At 46.1% G+C, this 15,311-nt stretch overlaps 1 protein-coding gene across 3 annotated transcripts in view; it reads left to right on the top strand.

The window, feature by feature from the left end:
- LOC135899601 (zinc finger C3H1 domain-containing protein-like) overlaps nt 1-15,311 on the top strand; it is a 94,239-nt gene that overhangs the window by 8,368 nt on the left and 70,560 nt on the right. Inside the window, exons 4-10 of one of the 3 annotated variants that reach the window (XM_065428916.2) lie at nt 626-808; nt 3,849-3,936; nt 5,241-5,347; nt 8,463-8,762; nt 10,354-10,450; nt 11,028-11,257; nt 12,976-13,122. In XM_065428916.2, coding sequence (XP_065284988.1) covers nt 626-808; nt 3,849-3,936; nt 5,241-5,347; nt 8,463-8,762; nt 10,354-10,450; nt 11,028-11,257; nt 12,976-13,122 — 1,152 coding nt within the window. Of the gene's footprint in view, nt 1-625; nt 809-3,848; nt 3,937-5,237; nt 5,348-8,462; nt 8,763-10,353; nt 10,451-11,027; nt 11,258-12,975; nt 13,123-15,311 lie in introns of all 3 variants that reach the window. The other 2 variants (XM_065428923.2, XM_065428909.2) reach the window with 2 other exon arrangements.

Below are 15,311 nucleotides of genomic sequence, written 5' to 3'. Positions count from 1 at the left end.
TGGTCCCTCAATAGAAATAATGAAGCTCTCTATCAATTTTAAAGAAAAGTTGTCAATATGTCATTATTTTGAATAGAAACTCGTCTTGTACATCCTATAGATTGTGGTACCCTTCTTAGCAACTCTCTAAGAGGTAGTACCTAAGATGAATGGCCTTCTCAATGCTGCAGGTAACTGCAGTCAAGCCCGGATATATTGAATCTGAAGGGGGTCATAAAAGAGTTTGTTACATAGGTAATTTGATATATACAATCAAAATTTTATTCAAAAATTTTCACGGGGATATTGCTGATGTTCATTATACACAATAATTCGTTATATGTGGGTTCAATATGTCCGGATTCAAATGTAATGCTTTTCTCAGTTCCATCAGAATATTTTCACAAAATCTATGAAGGAAGCGTGAGGAACAGGGAATGGTTTGCGAGATCGCATAGAAAACTGAGCAAAAGGATACCACACTATCACCGTGCACATTCATTTGTGAAGGAGCAGAAAATAGGTTACTGGTTCCCAGAACAATCGTATGTGCTGCAGATGCACGTTATGACCTGTTCCTTTGATTGGTTGACTATGTGGTGGGTGGTTAACCTGCTTTGAATTTTTTGTTCTTGCTCTCGGGCAGAGCCTGTCCGAAGACAAGCCAAAAGAAGTGCTCAACGAAGATGGAAAAGAGCAAGTTCCACCGCTGTCTGCCATTCCAGTCATCTGTGATGGAAACATCGAGTGCCGCTCTTTGCCGGTCCCTCCGCTTCCTTCGACGCCCCCTCCGCTTCTTCCTCAGGCCAGTGATGTCAGCGATGGGGAGGCAAGTGTTCGATGCTCAGATGACCAGTCTCAGCCATCTGGCTTGGCTTGGCTGATCAGCTGACTTCCTGTGACGATTGAACGATCCACTACTGTGTCTTTCATAGCCCATGTGTTGGTTTGGGACATAAACCCAATCAACCAACCAACTCTTAGGTGACTGACCCTGTGAGACAAAAAACTGCTGTGAGAATCGTTGCCCATTCAAAATTATTTGTGTTTCGCATGACCTCAACCGAACTTTTAAAGAAAAGTGGTAAATACGTTTAAATCTCGATATACCGAAGTAGGTAAAATCGGCAATTTGTTTCGTTGTATTGGAATTTGACTTTTTGCGCATATAAGTAGTACAGTCACCGATCAATTTTTTTTTACACTGAAAGGGGCCGCAGAATCTTCTGAATTATCGGGCAGTTGAACAAAAGCAAATTTGAATGAGAAAGCAATTCCTCTTGATAAATTTGCAAGTTTGGGAGGGTGGAATTTGGGACGAATGATTTGGTTTCATGCCACGTCAACAATATCTTCACATCAGCGGTAAGAATTAAGTGAAGCCAGCCGCACTTTTGTGCACAATCCACCCAAACTGCTGATAGCATTGCATGCACTGGAATGATGCTATTACGAAAAGCGTCAAAAGCATAGGGCGAATGCTTCGTCTGCCTCTCGCTCCAACGGGTCACTGAAACTCGAGATGATGCAACCTCCCATACCAAACGTGGGGGAAACAGCTTACATGTTGCCACGCTGTCTGGGCAAGCCCACTCTTTGCTCGAGCAGCAGATTATCTCTGAAGCATTACCTCTGACCTTAGATTACCTCAGATGACCTCTGACGGTGGCGTATATAGCCACGACCGAGACGCGTGCCAGAAATTGCGAGCTCGCTCCCCTCCCCTGTTTTCCTTCTCTCACGCGTGAAGGTGGCACGCGTGAATCCACCAACTTTCTTCTCTCACCCTCACACGATTTCATTCGTACCTAAAGCACTCAGTGCGCGGAGCGCTATAGAATATTATCGCAGTTGGACTTTATATGGAACATGATGTGGCTCCACTTCGGCGGTTGCTATCGTCACGCAGTGTTTGATTTGAGAGGTGCGTTTGCGAATAGCCGCTTGTAATTCAATCCTTTGACCATATGCGTCCACGGAAGTTTCAGTCTATTGTCTTGGTATTAGTTTAAGGCGGCAGTGAAATTTCGTTATGTTGAAATCACATGCAAACACACTCCGTTATATTGAGATGTGCGGTGTTCTATGACAAGAGGTTAAGCAAAGTTAAACGCTTTGTTATATTGAGGATTTCGTTATATTGAAGTTCCTTAAATTGAGGTTCAACTATTAGGTGAATGAGACCAATAGCATATTGTTTGTAGTTCTTGAGTTGCTCCAATAAATTATTGAGGTACTGCAATATTAGCTAAACCAGTAAATTCAATTATGCAGGTGTTTAATATAGAGAAACACCTTACTACAGTGGATTTCATGCAACTGGGAAGAAATGTCAAATTTCACCTAACGTCGAATCAGTGAACATATTAACAAAACAAACAAATGCTTACCGCGTAAATGTCACTGAGCACGTGCTGGTGGGCATGTTGGTTATACATGTTTACGACGAAGGCGTCAAATAAAACAACAGACGAAGGAACACGACATGGGACAACCATGTAGGCACCTACGTGGTTGTCCCGTGTCGTCGTCTGTCGTTTTATTTGGCGCCTTCGTCGTAATTATGTAAGCGTGACAAGAAATCCGCAACCCTCATTTATCGATTGCACAAAATCGGCGCAGCGGCTGCAGTTCCTGTCAACTAATAATTAATAAGCGCTCGCAGCAGCAAAGGCCTCGCAACTTCCTTCACAGTGCGGCTGTGATGCAAGATCCATGTCATCCGAGTTGGACGTTCTTTTCGCTACGTCGCGCACATCCCAATTATTTTTCCATCAGTGGCATGGCTGGCAACAGATCGTCCATTGCAATTTAGCCGGCCGACTTGATGCCAGCGTGCGGGCCACAGTATCATTGGCAGCTGCCGCAGTGTTTGTGGCGTCATGCACCCCCTTGCTCTGAATTCAAATGAAATTACTGTTCGCTGTAACCGCCGCAGATGAATCTGTAGTCACCATAGATGCAGTCATTGGACAGTGACGCAATTCCGAAGGTGCACGGCCATCATGGTACCGGGTTAAGCGCAACAGTAAACGTAATGATACAAAAGCAGGAGGCACTCATTTTGTTCCTGTATGCCTTGCGGTTCTCACTGATGACTATTGCGATTTGATTTGACAAATTAACAAGGGTCGAGTTGACTAGATTTTACTGTATTTGTTTTAAGGCATGAGTTGTATTGGAAAAGTTGTAGGGCACACTCAGAAACACGAAATGAAGCTGTCTTCATAATGTTGTCTTTCATGAATCTTTTTTTTCTCTCTCTCTTGCTATTTTTTCTGTTTGCTGGTGTGTCTGGATTGCAGCACTTTCAGTTCTTGTGTATTCACTGAATGAAGTCTGCATGCCCAAAGTGACCGTTTGCGACCGTCGGCAACCAACTTGGTCATGTGGCCTTGTTGTTTCACTGGTAGTGTGAATGCGCCTTTAGCCTTATGTTTACATGTTTGCCAAGTTCTGCCGAACAATGCCTTAACATTCTATGCAGATGTATTCAGTCATACATAAACTTGCTATTGCATATTTTTAACTGTCATGATAACTCTGTTGCTTCCCATCCTGGCCGGCCGTAGTGGCCACATTTGGATGGAATACCAAAAAAAAAAGCTCATCTGACGTGCATTGTGTGCACATTAAAAAACTTTGTGTGGTCAAAATTAATACAGCGGGCCTAATAATCAGATCTTGGTTTTGGCAAGCAACGCTCCAAAATTGGAATATTACTTTTACTCCTGTAGTTTTGACGAGGTGTTCGATGTGTTTTCTTTTCAACTGCGCGTGTATTCACTGTGGCTAGCCGCTCCTGCACTTTCAGGCTCTGTGTTGTTGACTGGAGGAGGAAACGGGTTCTTTCCTTGTGATTGCTGCAGGATGCTGATCTCATTGAACTACGACGCAAGGCTCTGGAATCAATCAGAAGTACAAAACCCCCTGAAGTACAAGAGGAAAAGAATGCAGGTAATGACCAGGTTTAAAAAAATTTGTTTGATTGGTTTCCTTTATTAGGTAAAGTGATGGCACTGTATTCATTGGGAGATTGATGAAATTTTGCTGATTGAAGTGGTATTTTCAACTTGCTTTGCAAGTTGCTCACTACTGGGGATATTGAAGATCAACTGCCATCATGTTTTTGGCCGTGCATGAAGCCTAGTTTCAGATGGAATAGATACAGAGCAGCCTTTGTGCAACATTTCACGTTTGAGATATGAGCATATGCATTACATAAAGGCTCATTTATTGGCCATTGTGTATGCGAAAACTGAAAAAAAAAGAATTTTTTAATTCCGCCATTACCACTCACTAAAACGGCCACAGAATCCAGAATATTGAAAAACAGGTGCGCTTCCCAGCATGACCTCGGAGGTGACAATCATGGCAAATACAATCTCGAAGACCGTGTTCTTGAATCTGTGTTGTATCAGGTGTTGTATCATTGTCAAGGTGCGATTAAGAGGCCGTTAATAAAAATTTAGACCCCAATTACCAGCCCGGAAGCTTTGCCAAGATTGTTTCGACCCGCCGTGGTTGCTCAGTGGCTATGGTGTTAGGCTGCTGAGCACGAGGTCGCGGGATCGAATCCCGGCCACGGCGGCCGCATTTCGATGGGGCCGAAATGCGAAAACACCCGTGTACTAAGATTTAGGTGCACGTTAAAGAACCCCAGGTGGTCAAAATTTCCGGAGTCCTCCACTACGGCGTGCCTCATAATCAGAAAGTGGTTTTGGCACGTAAAACCCCATAATTTAACTTAATTTAAGATTGCTTCGGTAGTATGAACTACTTATTTATAAGCAATTTAGCCCTAGTGAAATTTAGCCGCCGTTGGCTTTTAATGACTTTATGAAGTACTTTCTTGGTGATCCAAGACAGCACAAAAATGTCTGCTTCTTGCGTTTAAGATTAAAGGATGCATTTGATGAACTGGTACTAGTGATCCGATTGCCGAGCAAATTGTGCCAAACTGTGCCGAGTGGTTAGAGGGATACTGAAAAGAAAAATAATTTGATCTGAAAGCAGCATGCTTTTGCATTCCGACTAAACCAGGTTTTCTTCCATAACAGTGTGTGGTTTCTCTCCTGGACTTTCCAGTGCTTTTGAATTACGCGAAAAGTCAAATTAACCAAGGTTAAATAAAAGAATCGCCAACGTGTTTGTATGTGCTTCTGAATGTGTGTTTTTGACCACAGCATATGACCGCAGGGGAATAATTTTCAAGTTTTTTCCCGTGTTGTGGTAACACTGCTGTTGATTGCTTTCAGCAGTTCCTCCGGATGAGGCCGAAAATGCATCAGTGCTTCCGCTGGAAGTGTTGCCATCCGACTTGCTCGAGGCAGACCGTCCCATACAGGAAGTCCAGGCAAGGCAGCAGGTATAGCCATCTTCTTGGGGCACTTTTCTCTAAAAAAGCAAACAGCTTTCTTCGGCTGTTTCACCCGTTTCAGTGGTTGGTTGTTGGAGGTTGGACTTCTACTGCCAATGCAAAGGCTGGAATGCAAGGAGCAGAACTAAGGGTGCGATCTTGTACGCGTTCCAAAATAGAATGGAGGCGGTCCGTTCCACCGAGCCGCATACGATTCGTCAATTTCAACTGTGACGAACGCTATGACATCAACTGTGACGAATGCTATGACGTCAACTGTGACGTGATATCTGCTGCCAATCATTCCGTGTCGTCTGCTGTCGGATGAACGCAATGGAAGGACCACCTATTTCATGACATAATGAACGGACTGCCTTCGTTCGATTTTGGAACGCGTACAAGATCGCACCCCAAGTTGCAGGATGTGGCGGTCACCGGACACAAACTGGTATAGCTCTTTGAGATATATGTGTTGTTCACCTTTACTACCATAGCACCTGTGTGCTGGTTAACAGCTTAATTCTCTATGGAATTACGGAATGAACCAACAAATACTACCTAAATGTCCTCACTACAACAGATTTCAAGGGCATCATTCCTTTAAAAAAAAGCGAACACCATTCCAGAAGCATCCAGCTGTCGAAGGTTCCCGCAGAATCTCTTCTGATACCATTTGTGAGGTCTGTCATTTCAGGGACCGTTGCATTGGAGTATCATTATGGTCTGCTCGGCCACATAAATTTATACACTGCAAAGTTTGAGGAAAAGGTGAACACCTCCGCAACCTCAGAACATCGTCTGGTATTCGGATCTTAAGCTTTTACAGTAAAACCTCGTTAACTTTGTGGGGTTCTCCTCCCGTACTCTTGGGACAAAGGAACGACAACACAGTAGTGCAAACAATCACAAGGGCATTTATTGCACCTTTCATAGATCAATGCCTGCTAGCCGAGTTGCTATCCACAATACATGCCGATGGGCGCGCGACAAATCTAGAAGTACGACTCACCGCGACCGGAAAACGAGCGAATATGTTCGCCCCATGCTGGATCCCAACGCCTGGTTGTTCGCGTGTTCGGTCACGCCAACGGTAGCGCATTCGAATGCGGCCACGCGAGGTGGTCTCGCAGTAGCATGGGTCGCCGCACGCGCGGAATGTCCACGCTCTTCGCCGACCCGCCGGGAAAGAGAGCCTGCGCCTTGTCTCCCGGCGCCCAAGTAACCCCGCCTGTCGGCGGCGTTAGCAGCGCAACACTCGCGCCATCTCTCGCGCCATCTCTCGCGCACGCCGCGGGCACCAGGCCACGCGAGCCGTGCGGGAAAACAACATATCAAGGCATGCGTGAGAATCGCGCATCCCCACAACTTGACCCTCGTTAATTGGGAAAATGGGATAATTCAGACAATTCGGGCTCGTCCTTTGGTCCTGGCAGCCGTACGCATTATTTAATGCAATTAAACTCTCATCACTTCGGACGTATTTGGCCGCACATTGCTCAACTCGGACAACTCTTGGAGCTCGGCGAGCGTGCGACGCAAAAGAGCAAGAACGGCATTGGCGTCCGACTAAGCGGTGGAGTCTGCATTGCTATAGTAAACAGTGAAAATTGTGCGTGGATAACAGCGACACCAGGTGCGTCGTGCCTGTTTGTGCCTTGCCTTTAAAGCCATTTAGCACCGCATTGGACGCGTGCCTTCATGATTGCGTAGTCACCATCCATTATTGCGTCAATAACGGCCGTGGTTTATTCCACAGCGGTTGCAGCAAACGGTAGTTTCGTTACGACTCGGTACACACGCCAACCGTGTGCCTTCATAACTGCGTAGTCGCCATCCACGATCGCGTCCATAGTGACCGTGGTTTCGTCCACAGTTGTAGCAAACGGTAATTTTCATCTTGACTCGTTGCAAAGCTGTCGGGGATGAGCACCGGCTACACTGGCGAAAAAATAATCGGGATGTGAGAGCGGTAGTGAGAAGCATGTCTCAGATGATGATGTGCGCCGCGGTTGCATTGTGAAAGAAGTCACGAGGTATTTGCTGCTGCAAACCCCTAATCAACAAAATGATGAAAATTTCAGCTTTTGCACTGCTTTTGTGCAAAATAGGAGCAGGATTTTTTGCTGATTCATTCAGTAAATAAAAGCATGTTGACGCAGTAAGCTTCTGTTTATTTTTTTTTCTTGATACCTTCAATAATTTGACGTTCGGTTAGTTTGTGGCATTTTTGGGGGGTCCCATGAAATCTAAATTAATGAGGTTTTGTTCATTTATATCACGCATTTGTGGCGCTTCGCCCTCCCCACGCTCTGAGCTTTGTCCAAATCAACTGGTGTGCAACCAAATATGTCCGAATTAACAGGAGTTCGACGCCATTAAATTTGTCCAAGAGGCCTGCCGAGACCAGAAGACGAATCTGACTTTCCCAGCTAACAGGGGTCGAATTAACGAGGTTTTACTGTACCAGCTTTTCATGGTAAGTTTCATGTACCAGCTTTAATGGCAGTTTGATCTTGAATTGAAGAACATATAAATGACTGTATCCGACCTACAATAGACCGAGCATCGTTCATCGTCCCTGTCGGAAACCTTGTCGCTGTGAACCGCCCAGAGAATTTCGTCTTTGGCGCCGTCCATAACATTTGAGATACCATATTTCTTAAAAGACTTGCAAACCATGAAAGCCCAACTATAGTGTCTACAGTATACTGTAGCCTAATGAACTTCTAACGCGGACGGACCTACTGTACCTTTTACAGTTGCAGGATCGGATTACAGAAATGTTAAATGCCAAATAAGATAGTATGTCACTACTGTAGTTCTTGTTTCATACTCGAATCTAACACACATGTAATATTTTAGTAAACATTTCTGGAAGAATGTGCCCATTACAATTGAGCAACTGCAGCAACAAAAGAGGCCTATATCTCATTTTTATCTTCGTCTGCTGCAGGATCTCACTATAAATTATAGCTGCTATGGTCGTTTCAATATTTATCAGGCATTTCCCCTAACTTGCACGCACCTACGAAGATGCTCTTTGTTTTACTATGCTCGTCTCGGTTCTTGGTCGTGCGCGTCATCCGACTCTTGGCCCGCCTTGCCTCTCGCTTGCTCCCGGCAGCTGAAGAGAGGCCACCGGCACCCCTGGTACGACCGGGAGCTGACGCAGCAGATGCGGCGAAAGGACCGTGCCTACCACAAGTGGAAGCGCCACCCGTGCTACGACAACTGGGAGGCCTTCAAGGCCATCAAGCGCGAGTACCTGCGCATGCTCAAGCGGAAGCGGTCGGCCTACGCGCAGGCCAATGGGGGTGAAGAAGACGCGGCTGCAAAGGGTGCGACCACAGGAGCCGGCCTCTCGGGTGCGGCTTGTCTGGTGACCGTCGGCGACGGTGTCGTGACACACACACTGCCTCTAGACGTGAGTGGTTCATTTGCTTATCTGGCAGTCGCTACTGTGAGGGGACCTGTCGTAATAGTGTAGTTGCTAAAGTGAGGTGCCCCATTTCTATTTTTTACTTTTTTTACATGTTATGTGCGCATAGCTGTGCTAGTCAGTGGTTGTCCCGTGCCATGGGGCGCAAGTAGCATAAGGTTGCCTGTTTTGCTGTGCGCCTTCTGCGCTCTCACTGTTTTGGTAATTTCACTAATGCCAGTGCCGGGGTCGCCTACACCTGCACGTTTGTTTGAAATTGAAATTGTGATATCCTTGGCCTAGAATGTATAAACAGAGACTAAATTTTAAAAAGGCAACAATATTTCAAAAGAGAGAAAAAAAAAGAAGGTATCCAACACATGAGACGAGCCTACGGCCATACATTCAGGAGTGCAATGATTCTGCACAATGCCGTGAAACAAGCACGGGAAGAGGCACTATTACATAATTTCTGTGTAGGCTGCTGTTGCCCTGTCAGTGTATTGTTGAGTCACTTCCTATTTTTTTTATTTACTTATTTATTTTTGTTTGACAGTGCGTGAGTGCATGACGAGCACGATGCTGAGGTGAAAGGTGATGACATTAGTCACCTGACTAGGGCTATAGCACTGCATGCCACTTGAACACAAGCACACGAAAACTGTGCACTAAGACGAAATTTAACTATTCTGTAGTTGCAAGGGCACACTAGAAAATGCAGAACGAACCTTTCTACCATCTTTACTTTCTTTCAAGAGATTCTACAGCACCTTCAAATCAAATTGTGATTTTCACGCTTTGATTGTCAATGTAGCCTAATTCATGACTTGGCAAGTTAGTGTCTTTAATCATTTCTGGTTTTGTGTTGGGCCCCTACCGCAACGTGAATATGTTGGTTGCGGTGAGATGTCGGAAAGTGCCTGACGCGCGCACGTGTTCGCATTTGCCAATTATTTGCGTTGGTAGCGCCAGCTTTTTTGGAGCTTTTTCAACTAATAAGTGCACTTAACAATGTCTCTATGCAAAGGAGGCACTTTTTCTGTGGCACTAAAAGCGATTTTCGCTCAACTTGTGGCGATAAGCGGTGGGATGGTGGCTGGGTTTTCTGCACGTGCGTTTTATGGATGAAACCCGCGCGAGTTCAGTCAATCAAAAGAATATTTCAGTGCTGTTGATGAACATACTTCACCTTCAGAAGGTCAGCAAACGTCCTCGGAAGAGAGTACTTTATGTGAAAGTGACCATGAGGACACTACATATCTGCAGTGTAAATATTGGCCTCCACCCAGGAGCGTGGTTTGAGCACTACCATGCATTGCACAAGGACCGATGAGGGCCTCAGTAATTAAGAAACATTTATGAATTGAGTCACTTTACATGCATTTGTTTACCTGATCGCTTTGTATGCGTGATGTGCATAATGCGCGAAATAGCTCTGACTGGAATAACCACAAGTCGGGTGATTGTTCACAACCGCAAGGGGTCTGTCCTTTTAGTCTCTTATTCAGCCTGGCCAAGGGGGTCCTTGCCGTGACATGTGCGCATTTGTGGTATGATTGCTTCACAAATCCTCGGGGGAGGGGCCTTCTCTATGCAGAGCATTCCGCTTCCAAATGGGCAGCACAGTGTCGACAACTACGAATCTGTCGAGATGGAAGTGGACAGCGACGATGGGACACAGACGCCGACTCTAGGTACTATGGCCATCCTGTCGCTATCCCTGTTCATGTGCAGGAGTTTGCAGTACATGGCTGTGGAATTCTTAAAAGCAAGTCTCATTAAGCTCTGATGCCCCATGGCTGCTGAAAAGTCCTCTTAAACAGAAAGAAAAAAGAAAATAAAAGGAAAGCACATTGTGCCACGAGTGCAATGTGGATAGCATTACATGCTAGCAATGCAATTAATGGTTTATGTTAATTTCTTTATATGCACTGAGGCACAGAGCAGGCAACGGCACTTGTTAATTCAGAGCCACTCTGTTTCTGCTCAAAGGAAGACAAATTTTTGTTTCGTTTGTTCATGGGGTCACATGTTTGTGTAATAAAAAGAGGCTAAATTTGAATCAACCAGTAGAACGTGAAACCTAGCAACTAATTTACGAAACAAGCATGCTTTCACGGCTGCAGAGCAAACGGGTGTTCCAAATTAACGGATGCAAATTATCATAAGTTGCTTCTTCTTCTGGGGTGGTGGATCCAGGCCTTGCAATGAGAATGCTGTGTACATGCCTCGTGAATGCGTGTCCTGCCGTATCCGTCCGTCTTCTTGCAGAAGTGGCAGCTGGGAGCGACGAGGAGGACGAGGAAGCTCTGCGCGCCCAGCTGCTGCAGGCAGTGCTGCAGAAAAGGCGGCGCAAACCAAAGACGCCTGAAGCCCAGCACCAGCAGGTTCAACAGATTCAACAACAGCACCTGCAGCAGTTGCCTCAACAGCAGCAGCAGCAGCGCAGTAACCATCGGACTCCCTTGTCTCCACTGGACAATGCCACTGCTCTTGCCACGGTTAGGCACCTTCCTCTCTCTTTTTTTTTTTCTCACTTTCTTGTCCTTAAGTTGCTGCTGTACTGATTGTTGCTCAACCCCAAAAAGTACAAACACCATTCCGCATGAAGGAATAACTAGAACAACTTGTTCACCTTCATCTCTTGCCACGGAGAGTTAATATGTGCAAAAGACAATGTTTTTTAGTAATACGGTAGAGCCTCGTTGATGCGATCATTACGTACAATTTCTCGGTGCCAGCATTTGCAGTCGAGAACACAAAAAAGTCACTCAATGCAGTTACTTCTCCTTTTTTTTTTACCGGTTCTTAAGTTCCCAGAAAACACAATATTCAGGCGTCAACGTTCAGTGCATCGGCAAACTGCACTCGTACGATACGTTTCCTGGCTGCTGGATCCCATGTTAGAAAACTAGACGCAGGGCGCGTGCAATTGCAAACGGTAGCTGTGCACCCAGCAGCTTCCCTGCGATACCTGCACATGCGTCTTGCGGGGAAATGCTGCCATGCACTCAGTTTCCTGTTCCGGTGCCCGCAAATGTCCTTGCGAGCTGTTGCATGCCGTATTGATAGCTCTTGCTGCCATCCCTATTTCAGTAAGCATCTTCAGCTATTTGTTTCACAGCACAGGAGGCATAGTGCTGTTGGAAGCCTAGTGCATGCTTTTAACAGGCGATAACCCAAACGAGCCCCCGTTGCGTTCCCTTGACTGCACCTTGACTGCACAGCATGCAAGCGACGCGGTGAATGCAAACCTGGGAAATGGAGGAGCCAGATCGTTTAGGTCAAGTGGCCCCAGTTGTGGCCACTGGCCAAGTTACCGGGCTCGTCATCTGGCTTGATGATCCTTCAGAGTCAAAAACTTCATCACTTTGCTTGTCCAGCAACAAATCATTGTCACTGGAATGATTGTCACCGACAGAAAACTTGCGCGGTGCTTTGTGGCCACGCATGAAGCCTGCGACATCGATGCTATTTCTAAAGCCCAATGTTTGCAAGCACAAATTCAGAATGTAAGGCTGTTTTTGGCCCCCTAGCAACAAAATATAAGATAAATGCTGTTAAAAGACTTTTTGAGCACATCTTTTCAGTGGCAAAAGGTGTTTTGCTCTTGATTGTCTTGAACAGTTCCAAACGTGTGGAAAGTCCATAACGAGTCAACTCATCATCAGCACCAGAGGGTGTACATTGTCAGATGAGAGAGAGAAAAAGATCAAGGGGGGATAGGCAGAACGCCAGACTACAAGCTCGAGCAGGCTAATTGTCTATTTGTTGCTGTCCCGTTTCAAAGGGGATGCAATTAGAAATCCTCATCATCATTAAATAGACTTGTCATTGACAGTTAAGAAGTTAATGATGCTGTAAAGGGTTCTAATCCACAATTTGCATACATTTTGTCATGGAGCATGATGAAATTTTGGTCAGTCTTGTTTCGTTATCGTTACATTTCAATTCTCATTTTATGCTTTGGTACTTCTGCTTCTGGTTAGAAGGTGCATCGGTGCTTTATATAACTGTGTCAACCAAAGTAATGCAAAAGTAGATCTTTTGACTTAGTTTCAATTGATGAGATGCTGCTGCTATCAGTGCGCTAAACAACTACGTCAACAAACGTAATGTAAAAGTAGCTCATTTACTTAGTGGTTTCACTTTGTGGAAGGCTACGGCTGGGTCAAAGACTGAACATGCCTGCTTTGCATCTCCTTGTTCCTTGATGCAGCAGCCACTGGTTGAGGCCAGAGAGACCAACAGAACAGCTTCCCCGAATGGTGTACCGCCGAAGACCACCTCACCTGCCATCTTTGTCACACCCAAGGGGAGACAAGTGCCAAAGGGTGCAGATGCCACATTTGTTGAAACAAAAATGGTAGGTGGCTGTATGCACTGCGAACTGGGATCTGCGGCACTTTATGCTGAGACAAGTGTACTTTACAGCTATTAAGGTGTCAGCTATTATGGTGTGTTAAGACGAAAGTGAAATGTGCGTCACTCGCGACTCTTTCCTGTCCTCTCCCATTGGAGATAGAATAGAGTGAGCTACGCATACTTAGAAGCGCTGCTAAGAAAAGCAGTTGCTGCCCGGATGAAAACAAGTCCTGTTTTCGAAACGCTGGCTTCCGTGACATTCCTTGTTCCACCTGTGACATGGTGTGACGTTCGTGACATCTGGTGTGACATCGCTTGGTCGTCGTCACGTCACACTATGTTCTACACGGGTTTAAATCCAATCTGCATTGCCATTTGTGATAATTCAAGGGCTGAACCATGAACAAGCTTAATTTTAGATAAAGCCCAGCTGTCAACTGCCAGTTGAGGTTGTGAAGTCCCACTTGTTGGTCATCCGGCCTTGTTATATTGGCCACGCCGTTTCGCCGCTGCCACTAACATCGCTTGGTCGCTTTCACATGTAAAGTCACGGACGTCTCACCACATCACACTACCACTGTTCATCACCTCAAGCCTCCATCCTTCCTGTGAAATTCTGTCTTATGTGGACGTCCACACCAGAGTAGCACAAAGCTGCAAAGAAAAACTGATACAGGTTTCGCAGAAAGGGAGCTTCACAGTTGATGAACAATTTGTCGTGGTCTGGGGATTGAACCCGGGACCAATGACTATTTTGGCCAGTTGCTCTATCACCTCAGCTAACCGGGATGCTAGCATACTGCAAAGCGAAGCTGAGTTGTAAAACATGCGAGATCATTTCTTTGGTTGCCCTGCCCCACTTAGGTCCATCCATCTCGTCTCATGCAACAACCATGTAAATGTGTTTAGAAAGTTGGCCCCTATGAGGAATTGAAACCGGGCATGCAGTGTCGTACGCGAGTACCTATCCTCGGTGCCATGTCAGCACTTGAGAAGAGGTGCACAATACATGCGACAGCAGAGCAAAAGAGCGCTACCACCGTTAGCTCTCACGACATCAATGCTCCAGAGGCATGCAGTGCGTTTCGCTGCAAAAGCGACGTAGCCAAGTGGATGCACCGTTACGCTTCTCTCTGTCGGCTGCAATTGAATGTCGTGCAATTATATTGCATTTTCTATACTTTGTCTGAGTCCTGTGAAGTTGCATTGTGCTTGGTGAAAGCTGAATGACCTCTTGACGTGTTGTACTACCAAGAGCACACCAAGCCACAGCTTGCGGCCACACCTACGTTGTTTTCCGTTGTTTAATTTGAATAGAAATTATTTCCATATTGCAGAACGAGTAAACAGACTCGTTGGACTTGTAGCCAAAGGCTATATGGAGGTCTTCGAAAGTACAGACAAAGCCTATTCCAACAAACCTGTAAATGCAATACATGAAGAGGAGCAAGTTCTATAAATAATACTCTGAAAATACAGTCGAACCTCGATATATCGAACAGCGCGGTGATCGCAAAATAGTTCGATATAGCCAGAATTCGATATATAAAATCACGTAGAAAACGCATCAAAAACTAGCACAAATCAATCAATGAACCAATCATGGCGCAATAGATACTCGCATGAAGCTTCAAACAAAGTATTTATTTCGTTCGCTGAAAGTACTGAAGCAGCGTAGCCTGCTTCATATTGGCAACCGCGTGCTTGACCACGGCGTCCTCAACATAGTCCAAACGGTCCACAAGAGACGGTCCAGCGCCTTCTGTTGCGCCGCAGTAGCGGCGTACAACGGCCAAAGCAGCTACAGCCTCAGTTGCAGTCGGGAGCGGGGCAACATCAGCGCTTGCTGGATCAGCCTCGGCAGCGTCTTCGTTTGGCCGCTCAGCAGTCACTTCTGCCGCGATCTCCACGTCTGTTGACTCCGCCACTGTTCCGGTGCTGTCGTCACCGCCAACCAAGTCCTCAATGCACATGCTGTGTGGCTCAGCACCGACAAAGCGCTCCAACTGGCTCCACGGCCGCCTCGATCTCGCGCGCACGGCAGGGGCGCGGGCGCGCGTGATTGAGGCGGCCGGGCTGGCTTACGGCCAGGGAGCGCGCACTTTAGAGAAGCGAAATTTGTTTCTCTATGGAAGCGCGCGAAGCGCGCGCTCCGACCGGCCGTGGCTGGCTCCAAGCCGCCACGTGTGT

This window comes from Dermacentor albipictus, chromosome 10 (assembly GCF_038994185.2).
Source record: "Dermacentor albipictus isolate Rhodes 1998 colony chromosome 10, USDA_Dalb.pri_finalv2, whole genome shotgun sequence".
NCBI classification, from domain to species: Eukaryota; Metazoa; Arthropoda; class Arachnida; order Ixodida; family Ixodidae; genus Dermacentor; species Dermacentor albipictus.
The sequence above is the reverse complement of the archived record's forward strand: the minus strand, read 5'-3'. Positions and strand labels throughout refer to the sequence as shown.